At 30.5% G+C, this 24,154-nt stretch overlaps 1 protein-coding gene across 1 annotated transcript in view; it reads right to left on the bottom strand.

Moving 5' to 3' along the window:
* The window catches only part of LOC142317975 (OTU domain-containing protein 7B-like), a 77,032-nt gene that overhangs the window by 15,262 nt on the left and 37,616 nt on the right, over window positions 1-24,154 (bottom strand). Inside the window, exons 8-9 of the mRNA XM_075354508.1 lie at window positions 23,968-24,140; window positions 20,083-20,301 (exon numbers count right to left, since the gene is read on the bottom strand). Coding sequence (XP_075210623.1) covers window positions 20,083-20,301; window positions 23,968-24,140 — 392 coding nt within the window. The remainder of the gene's footprint in view (window positions 1-20,082; window positions 20,302-23,967; window positions 24,141-24,154) is intronic.

Raw genomic sequence — 24,154 nt, forward strand, 5'->3', positions numbered from 1 at the left:
TTTTATTCATTTAAATTATTTTAAATACATTTTTTTTATTTTCAGTCAATTTCAAGTAAAGAAACAAGAAATATTAGCTGGTGGGTGCACTAGAGATGTTACATTATGTCATGCAAGGTACTTCTTTGAATCCATTTCTTGCTTTTGAACAGCTTTTTAATTCCTGAAGGAAGAAGAATTTTGGTTGCAGGATAATTTATGTTAATCAATAATGAGCTGCCCCCATTTGATTAAAATTTTTTTGATCTGAGGGATTTCAATCTAGTTTTATTTATAACACACTTTAGAAGGTTATATAATAAAAAAACATACGAGAATCAGGAAAAAGTAATTTAGAAGGGTTAACATATTTTCTTTTTTATAAAAATACATTGTGATAATTTTTTTACTTTATGAACAGTTGTCAATAGAAAATGTTATAAGTACGACTTTCTAAATAATTTACTGTCTACTTTGTTAAATGTTTATTTTACATAGGCAAAAATGCTATCCGATTTATGGTATGTACACTTCTAAATGTTATAATTCTCAAGTACTTTTGAAATAAAGTAATCATTCAGTTGTGTGGTAAACAGAATTTTATTTTTGATTTTTTAATTCAAACTTTATCTCATTATTTATTTTTTTATTGTTAATTACAATTACTTATAGATACACAATAAAAAACATTATTTTACACAGTTATTATTCACCAATAAGATTTTTTTTCAAGTTCTTTATAAAATAAAATTAAGAAAGACAATAGGATCCAAGAAAGCACTTCATCTTAATATTAGAAGTTTATTTTTACAGAAACTTAAATCAATTGTATTTATAGTAATATATATAGTTAGATCAGTAAAGTAGTTAAGGACTGAATATTAAAAATCTATACATTTATAATGACTTTCAGCAATTCTTATGTAAAAAAAAACCTGTCAGGAGTAACATTAAGCTTTATTTTAATGAAAATTAAACTTTCCTAATTAAAAAAGTCAGTCACAAAAATGAAATAAAATCTATTAAATATGTTAGACTTTATATAATTATGAAATGTATTGCATGAAAGAAATTACAAAATTTTAGATATGAAATATAGGAGAGTGTTATAGATTATTTGGCCATCAGACTTAATTGTCTTTAGATAATAAGTATTAAAATTGGAGATCAATGAACATTATAAATGATTGGTAAGAAGAGGACAGCTAATTTCACTCAGTGAAGGGTTAACAATGTAAACATAAACCTTTATAATATTTAAAAATAAACCTGAAATTTATGTTTCTTGGTTAAATGTGAACTTACTTAAACATTTTCTCCTTTCCAATTTAAAATTGCTAATGTTTTATACTGTTTTGTCAATTTTCATTTACTAATTCTATATAGAAAAGAATGGAGAATAGTTTTAAACCAAAAAATAATCCAAGTCCAAAAAAGTCCCTTTCCATTATTTATTATTTTGCACATTTCTTAACAAATACAATTTACTGTTACAAAAATAGTTATTAAATACACTGCCAAAAAAATACTAACACTTCAGGCTGACCAACAAATAGGAAAACGAATGACTAAAAAAAATCTCCATTTGTTTTTGTTTGTATTCTCTAATTGTTGATATCACTTAAACAAAAATGAATTTAGAATAAACGTAATTAAAAAAATTCTTTATGGTGTGGTACACACCATGTCTAATTTGTATATTTTACTGAAATCAATGTTAATCCAGAGGTTAGTTCTACTATTAGATACATTACCATCTGCTTCCTTTGGTCTTAATTATTTTTAAAAATAATTAAATAAATTAGTTTCACTGACTATATTTATAATATTATACTGCTATGTATTCAATAATTTAGGTTGGTAAGAGGAATAATTCTAAATCAAAATGAAAAAAATATTATAAATTTCATTGTATTTTCAATTCAGGTGTTTTACTAATTTCCAATCCTTTCATTAAGGCATGCAAATTATTTGCAGTATTGTTAACATGGTAATATATGGCAGTGAATTTAATTGTCATACTCTATATACAGTAACTCAAAATGGCAATTGCTTTTCTTTTCCTTTGAAAATTGTCCAATATATTTTAAACAAAACCAATACAGTGAAATTTGATAAGATGAATTATATCCCCAGTAATTAATAGGTTAATTAACTTTTATTAAGGAGGTTTATATTTTATAGTGAACTTTTTAATTTTTATTGGAATTAATTATTTTAATATCTTATGACACTGTTGTAATCTTGATTTTCTCCAAAGTTTTTTTTTTATTCCTCCAGCCAAATGCTGATGTAGTTCCTTCTGGTACATTGCTAGATAATATGTTATAATTTATAATATCTGAATTTGTGAATTAAATAAATTTTCTGTTAGAGAAAATCTATTGCTAAAAAAGTAATTTATAAAACAAAATTGTACAGGCGGACTTCCTTGAATTAAAAGAAAAAACTAATATACAGTGCATTAGGAAAATTACTGTGCATGGGAATAATGGGAGTGCAACGACGAAACTTTCTTACTTATTGCTTTACATTTTTACTCCATTATTTTATAGAAACAGATATTACAATAACTGGAATAGTTTTTAAACAGTGTTGAGAATGACCAACTCCAATATTAATACAACAATGAACACATTTTCAATCTGTTTTCAAACACTTTAACCAGCTGATGTACTGAAATGTCTCGTACATATGCGGTTTCTAGTTTATCAAACGTACATAGTGATACACTGCTTATTTCGCTGCCCCCCCCCTACAGAAAGTAATCTGGGGGAAACAGATATGGTGATTGTACAGGCCACAAACCCCTTGAAATGATTTGTTTATCAAAGACATTTCGTAAAAAAGTCATAGAGACGTTAGCTGTGTGCACTATGGCGGCATCTTGTTAGAACCAACCATGATTGATTTTGACTCTGTTAACCAAAGAAGTTTGTTAAAACGACTCAATAATGATCACTATTAACCCATTGAGTACCACAGCGATGATTTATCGCCACTAGAAAAATATGCGAAAAATGCTATGGCGATGATCCGCCATTGCCACCCTTCAATTCAAAAAATGCCAGGAGACAATTCGTTGTCGCCGTATATTTTTGTAAATAAAAACCAGTTTGCACCAAATTTAATTTAAAAGTGATCACATCTTTTAAAACTACATTTTATTTGAAAAAATAAAAATAAAAATACATTTGGAAATATAATATTTTATATAAAAATAAAATAATGACAACGAAGCAATAAAAGAGTTACAACAGCTGGCAGAACAGTGTCGATGAATAAAGTGCGCAGATCATTCAGTTTACATTCTTTGTTGTTTTCAATGTGTTCTTAAGGTTATGATACATAAGTTAGTTTTTGTTGATGGTTTATTTTTATAAGTTAACTGTGTGCTCTAAATATTTACAAAATAAGCTTTGATTTTGAATATGGATGGCGATAAATTAATGTTAAGTGAAAGTGACAGGCAATTGCTTAGCGATTTATCTGATATTGGTAATGATGATAGCGATACCAATTCTGATTATTCTGTGTCCAATTTATTTGATGATGACCCAAGATTCACACCTGAAGAGGAAACGCAAGGAAGGTCTTTGCTCGTGAACCATAATTGCCATGTAGGCCTAGATGATAATGATATGTTACGTCAACCTGGCCTATGCCCGCAATCGATGTATGCAGGAAAGTATTTAGTGACAGCTCTTTGCATTCAGACGATGAGGATGATGATATGCCAATGTAACCTGGAGGTCCATTAATGAGGGAGGAACCAATTTTATCCATGTAGGTGCTTGTCTTATTGATTAATTTAATTTGTTTTTATGCAGACTCTGCTGAATATTTTTGTCAATGAAACAAATAGGTACGCCAATCAAATAATTGTTGGCTGACACAATATTTCTTTTCACAATCACTTCAACGACTGGCTTTCTGTCACCTATTCTGAAATAAGGGCATTCATTGTTGTCATTGTAAACATGGGTCTGATAAAAAAATCTACAATAGCATCTTATTGGACAGTAAATAATTCACAGTCTACACAATGGTTTTGAAAAATGTTCACCTGCAATACGTTTCTGATATGGTAAAAGGTCAATTAAATGTTGGACATAAGGTATACTGCAAACAAAATAAAATTTTAGGATTAGCCTACACAGAAAAAAACCAAAAAAAGTCAGTCATCTTTGTTTCTACAAATTCTGAAGTAAGGGATAAGGAAAATACAAAAAGGCATGGTGGTAGAGTTATCACAGAAAAAGCCAGCTACGGTTTTAGATTGTAACAAATATATGGGTAGAATCAACACCAATGATATGACATTATATGCGTATCTGGATGAGCGAAGAACTCTAAAGTATTGGAGAAAGGCAATTTTTATTTATTTTCAAGAATGGTACTAAATTTTTATACAGGTGATTCCAGAGGATAAGGCAATGCTTTGACAACTCATTCTAGAGGCTAAAAATAAGAAAAAAGTTCATATAAACATAGGTCCGAAAACGCTTCATTAGCGAGTTATACTGGATGAAAGATTTCGCCCGAGTTTCAGTTCCTCCGGGTAAATTAAGGCTTTCTGAAATTCTGGGAAGGTGAATTAAGGGGCAAATTCAATTGTTTTTAAGCTGGGAAATCGAAAAAAATAGGTCCCAGAACTGTATCTCTCTTAGTTTCTAAGATATCCCATGTAAAACGCCAAAAATAGGGTCAAAAACACATTTTTTTACGTATGACATACAATAACGTTGTTAAATTGGCAATAAATCATACATTTTTTAAACGTAAATTGTAGAGAATTTAATTATAAGAAAATTGATGTAAATAATGTCAACAGAAAACAAATAAAATTTTAAACAAGTCGACTCTTATTAACATTGTTTATAAACTGTACATACTATTTTATTTTATACTTGGAAACAAACTATATATGGTATATTTCAGATAATAAAAATGTTAACGTATTACATGCCTTTACAAAACATAATTGGCTGAGTTAGGGGTAATCATTATTTATAACTAAAAGAAAATTAGGAATTATAGGCAAACTATTAAAAATACAAAATAAACTGTAAAAAATCCTAATGGAGAAAAATTTAAATAATTTAGTTTATGCACAAATGTTTGCTAGCAGTGATCAGTGCTAACCACCATGTTTGTAAGGGGAGCTCTCGTCAAAACTGAAAAACTAATTTAAAACCATAACCTATTTCTGATGCTTCTGTGCTTGGCTGTTGGAGGAGTGGGAGTCATCAAAAACAACACCCAAAAAAATTTAAAATATTTTAATAGTTAAACTGAATATAATTAAAAAGCAACACATATTTAAGAATATTACTTTTATTAAAAAGAAATAAACTAGATGCAATATAAGGCAAGACTATTCACGTTGTACATATGTAGAATATTTACTGAACATATGGGGAGGAACATGTGCATGCAATAAGAGATTGTAAAGGGGCATTGATGATTGCTTATAGGGTGTATTGCACTCATAAGATAATATTTTTTTCATGAATATGGAACATTACTATTCTATTTTAAAGTTGGTAAAATTCCATTATTATAGGGAATATTATCATTAAATTTATGAAAAAGTCACATGACTGGGAAATATTCTATTGTAAATTGAATTCTCTAATTCCATGTTGTTATAAAAAAACATTTACAGTAATATGTAATGACAGAAATAAAACTATGTATTTAAAACAAACAATAAAGTATAAATAATTAATTATATTAATATAAACCACTTACTACAGAATGCTGAGATAAGATACGATGTTTAAGATTATGGTAAACTTTCAAAATAAAATTAATGTAAGATTTGTTTTATCTCAGTATTCTGCACCAAATGGTTTTATTAATAGAATTTAAAATATAAGTAACAGTAGAGCGGAATAATATGTATCATAAAAAGATTAATTTCAGTAAAAAATAACTAAATTATGAATTACAATAGGAAGGATGTTGTAAATCTGACAACTTTTTAGAATAATTTATGAATTACTTTAATTATTTAACTGAAGTTGATGTGAAAGCACAAATTAACTAAATGAGCGAGTTCTTGATACTCTTTTTAACCATATCACAGTGGTTTAAAAAAGAAAAGCTTAATAAATAATTCAATGGCGATATAAAATACAAATGATCCAAGTTATTAATTGCTTAAATGTGAAGCATAATCTTTTTTTACAATTATTATTAATTTTCCAGTTTTTTATTTCAATCTTTTAAAATTTACCAACAGGGTTCGTTAGATATTAAAAAAACAGTTATTCCATAAACAGATTAAATAAGATTTTATAATAATGAAAATGTTTATTTTCAGGATGACATTACACTAACATTGGTGCTACCTTAGAATATCAATATAACTATGTGGATGAAGACTTTAAAGGCAAAGTGACTGAACAAAATTGCACAGTATTATCACCTAAGGCATAAATTTAAATACTTGGAAACCTCAAATCAAATAAATTTATTTTACAAAAAAATTAAAACCTACTGTTTTGATATAGAGTCTTAATGAAATGCTCTTCTCATCATTAGTAAATATTCATTATGAAACCTTTGTTAAAAATTTCACATAGCCTTTTGCCTTATGTTGTGACAAAAATGTTGGGTTGTGATAGGTTCTGTGGTCGATGGGTTCCATTACGTCTTTCAGAACAACACAAATTGCAGTGTATGGGATCAGCTTGACTTTTCTCAAGGGCTATGACACAAAAGGTGAGGGACTAAAGATAGTGACAGGTGATGAAAATACAGTCTCATATGTAAATGTTGAAACTAAACTACAATCTATGAAATGCGGTTACAAAAAAAATGTGAAAATGTCGGAAAACACTGTCAGCAAAAAACAGATAGTTCCAGTTTACTGGGACAGAAAAGTAATCATTTTTGTTGAATTTATAGAGTGTGGCGCTACAATAAATTCAAAAGTGTATCATGAGACCTTAATAAAGCTACAGAGAGTAATCCAAAACAAGCAATATGACATATTAATTCTGAGATTTTCTTCATCTACGACGTGTACATATGTACATGGCTGATTATACTCGAGAACTTCAGGGAAAGTTTGGATGGAAAATTTTTGATTATCCTGCATACAGCCCACATCTAGCAGTAAGTAATCACCAAGTCTTCCCTCACATGAAAAATTGGCTGGTAATTAAGCACGTTGACAATGAGAGGCTCCAGGAAGGTGTCAGTGAATGGCTGAAAAACCCAGGCGGCAAACGTTTTGACAATGGGATACAAAAACTCATCCCCAGATATGACTAGTGTCTCAATTTATTTGACAACTAGATATAAATGTAGTTTAAGGATGTGTTTTCAAATTGAATGTAATAAATTTTTTCCAACAACTGCTGTTTTTCTTATACAAAAATGTAAGTTACTTTTTGGGCGCCCTCGTATTTTTTACTTTATAATAAACATTTTAATTAAATTTTATCATGGTTTCCTTGGATCTATCCAAGCAAAAGGTAGGGCAGTTCCTTTTTTTTATCTGTGGAAACCCACCTGATCTAGCCCCCTACCATCCTCTATTCACTCTATTCATCCTGATATATATAAAATGTATTATTATGTGCCAATTAGAATAAAAGGTTTTTTATTTCTAGAACCAATAATGTGAAAATTGGTGGAGATGAATTGAACTTTTACAGTCAAGTAATGATATTCATCATAAGATCAATAAGTGTTCATAGTTAATCCTAAAAATTTTCAAAAGGTATGCTTACCATGAATGAATACAAAATTACCTGAATTGGGGGTTTGGTATTTGCAAAATGTTTCTCAATACACAAACACAGAAAAAGCGCTTAATAGAATTGTTTCTGGGGAAGTATATGTGTATGATTACTTAAGTCAAATCAAAGTGTGATTCTATGTAATGGAAACATCTTTCTTCACTTTCAAGCATTAATTCCAATGTTATGGCTTCAGCCAGTTAAGATTATGATTATTGTGTTTTAAAATTCTCAAGATCTATTCACTTCCAAATTAAGAGGATAATATAAATTCTGTATCATACTGTCAAGATTTGTTGATGATTTTTTCGCTGCTATTTATAAGAAAACATTGAAGCTTATCAAATGATGGAATAATCCTCTATCATAAAAATGTCACATGTCACATGGCTCAATCAACCCAAGTAAAAATCGATGGAGTTGTAATGTCTTCAATAACAATCTTACTGTCCTGATTTATCAATATCATTTTGAAAACTAAAAAGTTGTTTTCAAGTCAGCATTTCACAGAATATTTTTTTAACCTTTTCAGATCATGTAGTCTTGGAACTGGTTATGTACGGCGTCAGTTTTAAAACGCTGTTACAAAATCATTTTATATGGCATCTAAGTCTGTTATTTTGTTTTATATTCACAAAGGAATCAGTTTTATTACAGAATTTTAGACTAGAAAGAATATGACCATTTTTTTCTCAGAAATGTGCTTGTGTGTGTGTGTGTGAGAGAGTTGTGTATTATAATTGCTATGACGGTTACGAATTTATTTATTATTTACACAAATAGCTTATTTTACTAGCAACATATCGATTTATAACACATAATAATTATGATATACGGCACACAAAAAAAAAAAGAAGGAATTTGTGGTCATAAATACGTCACTTTTACTTGAGGTCTATAAATATCTTTTGTGACAAATGATATTGGTAAACATGTAACACATATCGATACGTAATGAATAACAGTATAAAGTAAAGATGGTTTTTTGTCAATCTGAATAGCCTTTTGAGTGGTGGGGATTTTTATAAAACGTAGTTTTCTGAATCTATTTTCACTTATGCTAACATATGTTACTAATCTGTGATTTATGACACGGGTTTTTCATCATATTTTGCCCAATTTTCAGCCGATTTGCTTGAAAGTATTATTTTTAAAATCAGCAAACTATGTTTCATAAACACAAAGCAAAGGAGGCAATCAGATAACCAACATGTTTTCACAGAGCGCTAATCAACGGTGGATCATTGTGATGGGAAAAGGTTAAATAGCTAAATGCGATCTATTTATGGATATCTCTCACATTAATAGAAAAATAGCAGAAATCACTCATTATTGGAAGTTCACTTATTAATGCTGATAACAAAAATAGGAAGGATACTATGTTTAGATTATACAAAAAAAAAAAACATAAGAAAATAAATATATGTATATATCCATACATAAACAAACTCGAACATAAATAGAGATACTATTCTTCTTCTTATGAATGATTCCTTCCTCTACAAATCAAGAGACCCTGCAGGTTGTGACGGGGCTTGAATGCTCAGTGATACAGAATAGCTGGATCGAAGGTGCAACCATATAGAAGAGGTATCTGTTGAGAGCCAGACTAAGAAATGACTCCTGAAAGAGGGCAGCAGCTCTTACAGTAGTTAAGGGTGTAGGTCAGGAGGACTTAAATGGCCAAATCTACATCACTCAATCTTCTGAGTACTGCGCAGCTGAAAGCAATGGAAAACTACAGCTGTTTTTTTTTCAAGAAAATGTAGCTCTCTGCATTTTCATGTAACAAAGATTGAGGCACCTTCCTTGGTAAAATATTCCAGAGGTAAACTAGTCACCTGTTTGGATCTCTGAGTGGTAACTAATAAGGAGTCAACAGAAAATTAAAAAACAAAAAAAAATTTTTATGAGTCAGCGTGGAATGTTGTAAATCTAAAAAAGGTTGGTAGGTTACAAAATTTAAAAGGGAAATGAATAGGTTAAATGTAGATGTAGTAGAAATTAGCAAGGTTCAGAAAGAAAAGGAAAACGACTTTTGGTCAGACGATTTTAGAATAATTAACTCAGCTTCAAATGAAGGGCAGGCAGAAGTAGGTTTTGTAATGAACAAGAACTTAGAAAAGTGAGTAGAGTATTTCAAAATGCATAGTGATGGAAACATTATAAGGATAAAATCAAAACCTAAGCTGACAATGACTGTTAACGTCTGTATGCCTACAAGTGCCCAAGATGATGATGAGGTGGGTGTCTATGAAGAAATTGAAGCAATTAAACACATAAAAGGGGATGAAAATTTAATAATAATTGGAGAATGGAATGTAAGCACTGGAAAAGGCAAGGAAGAAATATTGTGGGTAAAAAAGAGCTGGACAAAAGGAATGAAAGAGGGGACTGACTTATTGAGCTTTACACGACGTATAATTTAGTAATTACCAACATCCAGTTTAAAAATCATAACAGAAGAATATACACATGGAAAAAGCCAAGTAGTGCTGCAAGGCATCAGATAGATTATAACATGGTTAAACAAAGATTTAGAAATCAACTCGTTCACTGCAAAGAATATCCAGGAGCAGACATTCATAGTGACCACAATTTAGTGATAACGAAATGTAAATTGGGGTTTAAAAATCTCAAGGAAAGGTGTCAAATGAATCTGTGGAATTTAGAGAAGCTTGAGGAAGAGGAGGTAAAGATTTTTGAGGAGGACATTGCAAGAGGTCTGAGTAAAAAAAGATAGAAAGTATAGAAAAAGAATGGGAGAATGTTAAAAAGGAAATTCTTAAATCAGCAGAAGCAAACTTAGGCGAAACAAAGAGAACTGACAGAAAACCTTGGATATCAGAGGATATACTGCAGCTGATGGATGAATGTAGAAAATATAAGAATGCTAATGATCAAGAAGGTAAAAGGAGCTACGACAATTAAGAAATACTATAAACAGGAAGTGTAAATTAGTGAAAGAAGAGTGGATTAAAGAAAAGTGTTTAGAAGTAGAAAAAGAAATGATAATTGATAAAGTAGATGGAGTATACAGGTAAGTTAAGGAGAATTTTGTGTTACATAAATTAAAATTTAATAAAGAAGGTACACCAATTTATAATACAAAAGAAAAGGTCAATAGGTGGGTGGAATATATTTAAGCATTATATGAAGGAATTTAATTAGAAAGGGTGTTATAAAGGAAGAAGAGGATGAAAAGGGAGATACTATACCAAGATCTGAATTTAATAGCATTAAAAGATCTGAATGCAGAAAGGCTCCTGGGATAGACAGGTTACCTGCAGAATTACTGAGCACTGCAGGTGAGGAAACAATAGATAGATTACACAAGCTGGTGTATAATATTTATGAGAAACGGGAAGTTCCACCTGACTTCAAAAAGAGTGCTATTGTCATGATACCAAAGAAAGCAGGAGCAGATAAATGTGACGAATACTAACAATTGGCTTATCTACTCATGCATAAAAAATCTTGACTAGAATTCTGTACAAAAGAATTGAGAGGAGAGTGGAAGTAATGTTAGGAGAAGACTAATTTGGTTTCAGGAAAAGTATAGGGACAAGGGAAACAATTTTAGTGCTCAGATTAATAGAAGAAAAAATATTCAAGAAAAACAAACCAACATACTTGGCATTTATAGACTTTAAAAAGGTATTTGATAACATAGACTGGAATAAAGTATTCAACGTTTTAAAAAAATTTAGGGTTTAAGTATAGAGGCAGAAGAACAATTGCTAACATTTACAGGAACCAACTTGCAACAGTAATAATCAAAGAACATAACAAAGAAGCCATAATAAAAAAGGGAGTCTGACAAGGGTGTTCCCTATCCCCGTTACTTTTTAATCTTTACACAGAACAAGCAGTTAATGATGTTAAAGAACAATTTAGATATGGAGTAACAGTGCAAGATGAAAAGATAAAGATGCTTCGATTTGCTGATGATATAGTAATTCTAGCTGAGCATAAAAAGGATTTAGAAGAAACAATGAATGGCATGGATGAAGCCCTACACAAGAACTACCGCATGAAAATAAACAAGAACAAACCGAAAAAAATGAAATGTAGTAAAAATAATGTAAATGGACCTCTGGATATAAAAACAGGAAGAGAAAGATTATAGAGGTAGAAGAATTTTGTTTGGGAAGCGGAATTATTAAAGATGGAAGAAGCAGTAGTGATATAAAATGCTGAACAGTACAGGTGAAATGAGCTTTCAGTCAGATATATAATTTGCTTACATCAAAAACCAATTTAAATGTTAGAAAAAATTTTCAAAAGTATGTTTGGAGCATAGCTTTATATGGAAGTGAAACTTGGACGATCGAAAGAGTACCTGAGAAGAAAATATTAGAAGCTTCTGAAATGTGGTGGGTAGATCACTCTATCTATCCACCCAGAGAGTGATAAATAAAGAGGTGTTGTGGCAAATTATGATGAATGAAGTATTTGAAAAACTATAGTTGTAGAAGGAAGAGATAGACTTATGGCCACATATTAAGGCATCTTGGAATAGTTGCTTTAATACTGGAGGATGTTCCTCCAGTATATTGTAGATGGGAAAAATAGTGCAGGCAGGCAACGTTTGGAATATGGAAAACAAATTGTTAGGGATGTAGAATGTAGGGGATATAACGAAATGAAACAAACTGCAAATGTTCCTTGAACCGAAAATTGTCATCAAGGATAATACCCAGGTACTTTTGAGCCATAAAATACTTAAAACTGTGTACTTTTTTTTTTTAACGTACCGAATAGAGAGAATGCTTTAAGGCACCACTACCCGGCGGGCGCCATACTGGTGGCGTTCGCCGATGATTTAGCACTTGTAATTCTGCGCAAAACAGAAGAGGAACTGATGGCGGCCGGTAAATAAGGGGCTGACATGATTAAGAGGTGGCTAATAGCTCATGATCTACGGCTCGCTGAAGACAAAGTGAAACTGATTGTTATGGTTCGGAGACGCAGACTACATCCATTGCATTTTAGTGTGAGAAACACGATGGTCTACCCTAGCCTAGCCGCTAAGTATTTAGGCGTGTGGCTGGATAAGCACCGGTCCTTTATTATACATGTTGAGGAAACGGCGATAAAGGACGAAAATGTGGTGAAGGCACTCAGCAAAATCATGAGAAAAAAGGGCGGTCCTCAGATGGGAAAGAGGAAACTGTTGGCCAGTGTGCGATCTTCGGTAGTGTTATGTGGAGTTACTGTATAGCTGGAAGCATTGTCGAAGGCCAGGAACGTGAGGCGTTTGGTTATGCAATAACATAGACTAAATATACGTATCATCACAGGGTATCGTACAATCAGCGCCGAGGCGTCATGGGTTGTAGCTGGGTTGCCGCCCATAGACTTACAAGCGCAAATGAGAGCTTCAATGGTGGTCGGACGGGACAGAAAGAAAGCAACTGACGGTCTCTACATGGCTTGGCATGACAGATGGCGGGATTCGGACAAAGGAAGGTGGACCTATGGGCTCATCAGTGACGTCAGGAACTGGGTGGAGCATGGTAACAGAGGCTATGAATTCATCCGGTTCCTTTCTGGAAATGGATGTTTCCAGGACTATCTGTAGAGGATGGGCAGATTCAAGACACTGTCATGATTGCAGCCGGCTGGATACAGCAGAGCACGTGGTGCTCTTTTGCCCTAGATGGCGCGACTTAAGAGTAGTGCTCGAGGATCAGGGTGTGGAGGGGGCCAACAATATAATCTAGGTGATGCTCAGCAATAGTGACGAATGGGAATGTGTTTCAACTACGATCGCAGTCTGAAACAACCGGTGATCTGTGTAAAGGGAAGAGCGTGGGACGACTGAGAGTAATAAAAAAAAAAATATTCAACACATAAGCGGGTTTTTCCTGTGTAGTTCTAAAAAATCTGTTAAGAAGATGCATCACGAACTATCAATCCCGGTGATAGTGTGAATACATATATGTCCATATCACGCACAACTGTAACAGGCTTTGAAGCCTATTGTCTGCAACTATCAACAGCATTTCATCTAGGGAAAAGTTAACTCGGTTAATATCTGAGGGCCAGAAAATCCTCATGTACTCTTACATGGGAAAGGGACTCCCAAAAATTAAAAATTAATTTTGTTTTTCTGGTAGTCACCTTTACATTGCACATATCTGGTCTTTATTTAGTACCAATTTTGAAATATTTTCCCAATAACTAGTGATAATTTACCTTTATAATTTAACTTTTTAATTTTTATTAAAATTTTAAATAAATGATATACTCTCAAATGTATTATTTGAGGAAAGAACCATGTACGCATCATATTCAAGTAAGCAACTTCTGTTATTTTGCTTTAACGAAAAAGAACGACAAGGAAAACTTGAACTTGGGTTATCTCTCAGAAGTTAGAATACATTTAAATATGCAAAGATTTCTGGTAATTTTTTTCCAGATTCTTGATCCCTTTCTCCCAATATCACGATTGTTGTGTCATGATGTGCTCTATTCTATAAACATAAAAAATTATACTTCAGAATTTAGAATACCACAATGAAGTTTTCACCAGACTTGGAAAGCCAGTGTAAACATGGTATTATCTGACAAAGAGTGGTTTCCTATAAATCATTTCAGGAACTTAAATTTCCTGTGGTGACTGACAATTAGTTTGATGATTAATTTTTTAGCCTCTAAAAACCAACCCTTATTAGAAGATGAATATGATAATACTGGAAGTGGCTTGAAACAAAACTGCAGGGAGGTTTAATTTTGCTTTAAAATGACTACAATAAAATTTGCTTTTCAATAAAACTACAAAAGAAAAATTCAGAAGCTATATGAATGATTTTAGTACAGAAATTTTTCATAATGATATTGAAACTGTTCAGATTATATATGGAAATTGTGCTTTATAATTAAACAAAAAGTAATGTTCCACATTTACACAATTAATAATCAAAAAATAAAATAAAATGAATATTTGTTATTAATATAACAATAAAAATTATAAAGTTCATTTTCATAGCAACCATATAAAAATTATATTTTAAACATTTATTTAAATTTATTATCAAGAAGAATAGAATTGTGAGTTGACATATTTAATTAAAGCTGACAGAAAATGTTGAATACTGCAATCTGGAATAAGTCTACTATTATAATATTTTTACTTAGGTGAGCAAGTACATTTATTTTTACCAGTCTTATATTAACTCGCTCTTGGACTATGTAAGTGAGATTCACGGTACAGAACCTTTCAGTCGAATTTTGAAGCGCTTCTGCTTATCCATTCATTCTGAAATTTTGCATACAGGTTTGCTCCTGATAACAAATTTTAGCAACATTTTCAAGTTGTTAAGATCCTCATAAATTGCTAAGTGAAAAAAATGCTTGTTGAACTTATGCAACCTCTTTTACATGCATATTTTCTTAGTGAAGGAATTACCCATGTTTGTGATATTGTCGTTTCAATTGACTAAATTGAACAAAAGTATTTTTTTCTACGGCTGAGGCAGAAATTCAAATTTCATACAACTGTTACATTCAACATTTGCCTGATGATTCATGATACTTATGAGCTAGTAAATAAAAGGCATTACTCCTCTTCAGTCATAAGTGAGAAGTGCACATTTCCCTGTGTAGATTACAAAGATCAAAATCACCATAAAATTGAAAAAAAAAAGCATTAAAAAGGTTCAGAAAAATTACAAAAAAAAAAGTAATTTTGCTGCCAGCAGGACTTAGACTAAAAAGTAGCAATGAAAAAAAAATGTGGCTGTTGTGGGACTGGCCGACAGAAGTGTAAACCTCAAACAATTATTACCGATTATTGGTTAATAATGATATTTTATTTATTATTATTCTATTACTGATTTCAGTGTATTTGGTTATTTATTTTAAATGACATAATACACTAATTATTAAATGTAATATGAAGTAATGGTTAATTAAATAATTTGACAATAAAAATTAAATTTATTTTCCGTATTAACTATGTCTTGGAAAACATTTTAATTTTAAAAACGAATTATATTATTTTATTATAATATGTTGTTACATTATATTATTATTTTACAATTATTCTTTTACATTATTAATTTTTACTCTATTTACATTATTTGTATTATCTGATTCTTCTAAAAATGAAAAAATTGGTTTATGATAACTAAAATATGAAATAAATACCCTTGAATAAAATTTATCTAAATATCTTGTAAATACGGCATCTATTGTTGTTCCATACTTATATGTTGTTGGACTTATATTTTTATCATTAGACATTATTAAGTTTAATTTTTCTTTTAAAACATCTACGAGTGGTTTTGATTCTTCAGGAAAATTTATGTTGAAATCTCCACTCAAAATTACAGTTATTTCATGAAAATTTTCGTTTACTAATTTTGATCCTTCTTCAGTATACATAAGCAAATTTGTATGTAAAAATTGTATAATTTGTTGAACAGTATTTCTTGGTGAAATATATAAGGCTATTATCAAAATTATTTGTTCATTGCAATCTCTGCAATGCGCTGCGCATATTTTTCCAATTTCAGATACATTGAAGCTAAAATTTGATGTTTGTCTTAGATATGAATGTCCATATGAGAACTCATATGTGTAGTGTCTTGTGCATTATGATAAATAGTCACTCCAGCAGCTGAAACTTGTGATCTTTTGAATTTGATAATGCAATCAAAATTAGGAATATCTATAGGTTGTTCATCGTTCATATTAGTTTCTGATAATAGTACATTTGATTGTTGTACAATAGAGTCATTAAGATCTTGTGTACGTGCTCATAAACTTGACAATTAATTAACAATAAGGAAATCACTTAATGTTTTACTGATTCAAGTGGATTCAATGCAAGCCTTTTGAATTCCTCTTGCAATGATTTTACTAATGTTGAATTTCTTCTTCCATGATAAAATATTGGGTTATCTTTTGTTACAATATATAACCGTTCTATAGAAGTAACTCTTGACAAAACCACAAATACTAACTCTAAAGAATGGATTTTGTCATATTCAAAAATAATTTCATCAAAAGTGCCTCCTTGTGATTTATGTATTGTAATTGCAGATGCAGATTCAATGGAAAATGCTTTCTTCTTGCATTTATTGTTATTGTAGATGTACTTGTAAAAATTGGTACTGCATTCGGATTTATGTTTGTTTTTTCATATAACTTTTCCATTTATTTCTGATTTTTCTTCCTTTTTTTTGGAAATAGCATCAAAATTATTGTAACATCACCGTCTTCATTTTTGTCCACTTGACATAAATTACCAATCTTTCCATTAGTCAAGCCATCTGAAACATCTACGTTTGTAGTTAATATGTAGTATTTATCAATAACAAATATTATTTTATATGGTAATCCTCCAGCGTCGTTAGTAGTCATTTTATGTAATTTTTGTCTAACAAAATTTTGTTGTTCTGAGTTTTGACATCCAATACATACATATTTAGCTACTGAAACGATTTTATTTTCTGCAGCACTTAAAATACAATTGTTTAATTCTTGTACTGCTGCATTAGATAAGAAATATATAATAAAATTTAGCAAATTAACTATAAGTAAATTTTTAATTATAAGTAAACGTAAAAAAAAAATTTTATTCTTTTGAATATCCCGAATAGTGCGAAAAATATATGCTTTATCTACTGCATTGCGTGTACTATGCCTATATATATATTTATAGAAGTATAATTTATTGCATTCTTTTTAGAATGTACTAATGCACATTAATATTCTATTCAAGATTCATTTATTTTAAAATAATTAAAATTATTTTAATTGTTTTTCTTCAGATGTTATGTTAAAAAGTAAATTAAAATGTATCTTTCCAGTACTAACAATGAGTACATTACAAAAAAAGAGTTAGTCAATATGAAATTATAGTTAAAAGTAATTATGAAAAGCTTCTTAAATGGTGTTGATTATGAAAGTAATAAAAAATATAAAATGGTAAAGCTATAAAAAAAGGATAAAAGTCCACTTGCATATTTTACAAAGGTGAGCGTCAAACTTATGTTTAATGTTTAACATAATTTCTCTTTTTCAGGAAATTAACAATTTTTTTTCAGGCACATATGAAATGAATGTAATATAAAAACAAATTATTAAATATGAAATTGCTGTTTAATGTAATTGTGAAAGAATGAAAGGGTGAGTGCCAAAATATAATAAGTTTTTTTTAATAAAATCTCTTTTTTTCAGGATACAAATTTTTTTCACACCAAGACAACACCAACACATTTTATTAAATTTTCAGAAAAATTAGTTTCTGCTTATTTTTGTAAAAAATTATCCGCTTTTTTGTAACGTTTGAATAAAAAATTCTGAATCATTTTTTCTCTTGAAGCAATCATTTTGCCATTAAATATGATTTTTAATAGATTATCAATTAATAGACGGTTTAATCACATTTTAATAATATTGAAAAGTGGCTGTCTGTGTATGTATATTTTGACGTGATTGATTTACTGGTGGGAGATCTGTAGGCTATATCTATTTTGGTCATAAATGCAAATTTTTATATTTAGCTACAGAAATTTTTCTATAGTGTTGCTTTATTGTAATAGCATATTATATATTATGCTATTATAATATAGTTATGCTATGGTTATATAATTTCTATAGTTCTGCGCAGGGACAGCGCCTAAACGCCGTCCCCAAACTCAAAAATTGTACACCCGGAGTTTCATCTCACGGAATATACGACGGGCGTGGTCCCAGATGCTGCCTTGATGATCACAGCACCCGGTTATGATCACAGCACCCGGTGGTCACCGGATGACATACCTGGATTTGGCATTTTAGAACGAACCCTAGAAAAAACTACTTAACTTACATTCGAGAAGTTACAATCTAAGATTTAAAAATAATTATATTATCGATAGAAATTTAGCTTATCAATAGTTAATAAAAAAAAAAAAATATTAATAATTGAAATGTGACATACATTTAATCCACCAAAATTAAGTAAATTTACTAATATATATTAAAATAATTAATTTACTCCTTTAAGTAAAATGTAGTTGTGTTGTTCTTCGCTAGAGAAACAACAGTACATAGTTTAATGTTTTAAATTAATCAAGTCGTAATAAAAATTTTGATGAAATAAAGGTACATATCATCACAGATAATGAAATGTAGATTGGGGTTTAAAAACCTGAAGAAAAGGTGTCAGATTAATCGGTGGAATTTAGAGAAGCTTGAGGAAAAGGAGGTAAAGAAGATTTTTGAGGAGGACATCGCAAGAGGTCTGAGTAAAAAAGATAAGGTAGTAAATGTAGAAGAAGAATGGAGAAAGTTAAAAAAGAAATTCTTAAATCAGCAGAAGCAAACTTAGGCGGATATAAAAACAAGAAGAGAAAAGATTATAGAGGTAGAAGAATTTTGTTTAGGAAGCGGAATTATTAAAGATGGAAGAAGCAGTATTGATATAAAATGCTGAACAGTACAGGTGAAATGAGCTTTCAGTCAGATATATAATTTGCTTACATCAAAAATCAATTTAAATGTTAGAATTAATTTTCAAAAGTATGTTTGGAGCATAGCTTTTAAATGGAAGTGAAACTTGGACAATCGAAAGAGTACCTGAGAAGATCCACCCAGAGAGTGATAAATAAAGTGGTGTTGTGGAAAATTGATGATGAATGAAACATTTGGAAAAATATAGTTTTAGAAGGAAGAGATAGACTTATGGCCACATATTAAGGCATCTTGGAATAGTTGCTTTAATACTGGAGGATGTTCCTCCAGTATATTGTAGATGGGAAAAATAGTGCAGGCAGGCAACGTTTGGAATATGGAAAACAAATTGTTAGGGATGTAGAATGTAGGGGATATAACGAAATGAAATGAATGGCACTAGAAAGGGAATCTTGGAGAACTGCATCAAACCAGTCAAATGGCTGAAGATAAAAAAAAAGGAGTGATTTCTAAATGTAAATTAAAACTCTAAATAACAACATTAAAACTCTAAATAACATTCAACAACTGAGTCTGTTAACTAATAACCAATTATCTATGAATTTCAAAACCAAATTAACAAAAAACAATTAATATACAAATAAAGTAATAATATATACAATAAAGCTAATCTTAAATATGGTAAAAAAAAATATGAAACTGATAAATAAAAAACAGCAGCAAATATAATAAATAAATTTAATGGCATAACAGGCTTTAGAATAAAGCTTACAATAAGCTTAAAAAAAGCAATTGAAAGAAGATATAATGTATTAAAAAAAAGTTTGGTTAGAATTTATATAACATGCAAAATAAAGATATATCAACACTGTATACTCTGTACATGCTTTTATCAAATTTTACTGTGCAATTTTTATTAAAATTTTGTTTTAAAAATCACCTTCTCTTGCTCTTGTTGAAATCTAATTCGAGCAGTATGCAGATAATTATTAAGCATTTTGTCTAGGTACTCATGCCTTTTCTCTGAATGAAGTACAGCACATAATAAACCACCTTTATTATTTTGTCGTTGGGAGTTACTTCGTGACAGCTTCAGTCTTAATTTCTGTCCAACTGATTTTCCTATACTTCCTAAAATACCATTTCTTGACTCACCTTCCTGTAATTAACAAAAACAAGATTTATTAAAATCTTATTAACATTTTAAAATCTATATAATATTTTTATGAAATAAAATCATATTCACTGAAGCAGCAAAAAAAAAATCTATGCATAATTATAAAAATGAATTATAAATTTTTAACTTTTGAAACATGAATAATCATGTTCAACATTTAGCTGTAATAATAACATTTTTGAAAAATACTAATTAAAAATGCTTTTTGTATTAAAACTTTTTTTTATTTTTCCAAGTAGTCACTGATTAAATTTGAACATTTATAGTGCCGCCAGTTTCTTATTTTAAAATTACATATACATCTGCTGTTAGTTTTAATTACCACTCAAAGACAGCATACCTACATCGGTAATGCTTCCAAAATGTCAATCAGATAAATTTTTAAGTTTAGCAAATAAATAAAAATTATGGAAGGAATGATACCAGGACAAAAAAAGATGCTTGAGTACAACCAGCCAAATTTTTGGAACACAGCTCGAGTTGTTGCAGCTGAGTGCAGACAAATATTGTCATGAAGCAGAATGATATTGGTTGACAATAGCCTCCGCATCATCTGTTTTGTATTATGTAATATAGCTACTTAGTGTTTAGCAGTAGGACTGTGATTTTGCTATTAAACACTCCAATTCTAGAAAATGCTTTACATCACTTTCGATGTACTTGAATTTTCAATGTACACTGATTTTCAGTAGTGTTTTTTATTACCAGGAATGATATTAAGAATATAAGAATAATGTATGAACAATAGAAAAATTTGTCACCCTTTTATTTTTTATTAAGAACTTTTTGAATCGATTACGAAACATCAACTTTGCTTTCATCCAATTTTTTTGTCCTCTACAGACAACAGTTGATGAAGCCATATTTTACTAAAAATTTCAAGAAGGAAAGGTTTTGAAATGAATTTGTAGTGGACATTCATCTATGTTGACAAATAAAGAATTTATTGAGTTTTGTTAAATTGGTGTTCAAAGTGATAGATGAAAAACTGTCAAGGAACTAGATTAGATATTGCTATGAAGTTACCATATTATTTTCCATAATGATCTGCACCTGCATTACATTTTTCAACTCACTGTTCCAAAAATGCTATCTGAAGATCAGGAAGAAACCAAAAAACTCATATGACATTCAACAGGAGACTTCATCACTATAAGAACAAAATTTTCTGAGCAAGAGTATAACTGATGGGATTGTGTTTTTTTAAAATAAAATCTACAGACAAAATACCAATCATTAGAGTGGATCAACATCATATCCCTGGTCACAGATATTTTGTTTAAATAGTAGTTATATGCAAAAATTTAATTTCTAAGGAGTTTCAAATCAAAGGAAAAGATATGTTGGAAGTATTTTTTATTAGTAGGATATTTTTCACAACAGATTCATTTCTGACAGCAGATAATGAAGTAAATACACATAGGTATCCTTTGTTGTTCATAGGGTAAAGTAAGAAGGAAGTGTCCTGAAAATGGGAAACAAAGAATTGGATGTTTTTGCATGACAATGCACCAGCACATTGATCCGTGCTTTTCAAGAAGTAGTTTGCACACCTCAAACTAACAATTCTAGAGCATCCTCCATACTCATCAGACTTGCACTAGCTAATTTTTACTTGTTTTCTCACCTGAAAAATGCTCTGAAGTAATACAAGAATGCTGATGATGTGATGGCTGATGTGACGACGGAGCAGAGGGCGATATCTCAAAATGGGTTCCAGGGATGTTTCCAACAACTTTACTGATGTTGGCAAAAGTGTGGAAACTGTTACAGTTGTAGGAAACTACTTTCCAGGAAATGTACTCTGACCCACCAGGTTGGTCTAGTGGTGAATGCGTCTTCCCAAATCAGCAGATTTGGAAGTCGAGCGTTCCAGCGTTCAAGTCCTAGTAAAGCCAGCTATTTTACACGGACTTGAATACTAGATCGTGGATACCGGTGTTCTTTGGTGGTTGGGTTTCAATTAACCACACATCTCAGGTATGATCGAACTGAGAATGCACAAGACTACACTTCATTCACACTCATACATATCATCCTCATTCATCCTCTGAAGAATTATCTAAACGGTAGTTACCGGAGGCTAAACAGGAAAAAGAAAGAAAGAAGGAAATGTACTCTAAAATATTTTCATGTAAGCAGTTTTGAAAAATAAACTAATTCTGGGAACTTTTTGAACCTACCTTACCTTGTATCTAGAGGCTTCTGAGAAAGTAAATATATCACTCCCTCAGACTTTTACTAGAAGTATCTAATTGAAAATATCTAATAGAAACCTAAAAAAACACTTTAAAGGTGAGTCTCTTGGTTTTCCAAAAATATTTAGTTCTTTTGTGTTTTTATAATTAGATTTTCAATTAGATTTTTTAGCTGTTTTTCAGTAAAGGCCAAAATATGCCTTGGACATAAGATATAGATTTTTTTTTGCAGATTAAAGTGAAATGGCATAATATAGAAGTGTTTTTTCACTATCATAGAAAACCATTATTAATTGCCTTTTGGGTGATGATATTTGAAAAGAGGAAATTAAGCCCAGAAAATAGTCTAATTGTTCTATGTTCAGAAAAAAATGTTTTTGATCCAAACATAACTTAAAATGCAGGACACATCAATAATGGAAAAAAGTGAAGCTAAGTTATGAAAATGAAGAATGTTGCAGCATATATTTCAGGTTATCTGAAATCATTGGTCAGTAATGTTCTTTGTTCCCAAAAGGATAAAAAAAAATCAATCTTCCAAGAAATATTTTGGGCAAGAATGGAAGATGGGGAAGAATTGCTCCAGATAAGCCTCGAGCTTATCTCAAAGTTTTCCTTGTACTGCAGTTCCTCTGAGTGTGGACCATCCTTTTTTTTTTAGAAAGGACTTCCTTAAAAAAGAGTCGTTTTTAAAAGTCCCTTACTTCCACCCACCTCTTTCCCTATTACTGGGATGAAAGATCTAACATAGCTATATTTAAGGAATGCTTGATATGAGTTTTTGTCCTTGATGTTATCTGGTGGGGAAGTTGCCTGTGTTTCAATTTGGACTTTCTAACAAATAAAATACAATAAGACAATTTGACCATGTAAATTAGATGATAAAGGAGTGACAAGAAAATTACTTTTACAAGAGATGACAGAAATGAAACCACTGAATAAACTGAAAAATGACAAATAGTTAGGTAATGAAGAATATTTTAGATAATGAAGAATACTTCTTTATTTTTTTAACAGAAGTGAGAGGATGAAGAAGAGAATGACAAAGGAGAAAAGGATAAAATTTATCATCCAAGTCGTGAATTTGGTTAAAGGACAGAAAATGCCCATTAGCAATTTAGATTAATTAGTATTTTTAAGGAGCACCTGCTCTCAAAATGAAATTAAATCATGCAGTAGGAAATCAGATGAAACCAGAACTTAAACGTACGATCTGCAGAACAATTAACTAAGTGACTACAATAACTCTATAAGAGAAAATAAGATAACTATATCTATATAAAATAACTACAAGAAAATTGAAATAACTACAAAAAACACTACTCATATAACAATAAAAAACTAATTCCCAAGTTCTAAACAATTACGTCTTACGCATCCAAATAATGGACTTTCAGAAATAGAAATGATTCTAATAAAAGTTTCAATTTCAAATAAAAAAATAACTTACCTGTTCTTCAATACGAACTACATCCAGGTTCTCTTTTAACAGTGCAATTGATTCAGAATAACTCAATTCCATTTTACCACCAAAATCCTCACGGTCTTCTGGATCTATACTAAACTGAATTGGCAGCAACTCATGATTAGAATCAGTCAAAGGGATAGCTGAAGCTAATGATACTGTAGAAAGAAAT

Source organism: Lycorma delicatula, chromosome 1 (assembly GCF_047948215.1).
Source record: "Lycorma delicatula isolate Av1 chromosome 1, ASM4794821v1, whole genome shotgun sequence".
NCBI classification, from domain to species: domain Eukaryota; kingdom Metazoa; phylum Arthropoda; class Insecta; order Hemiptera; family Fulgoridae; genus Lycorma; species Lycorma delicatula.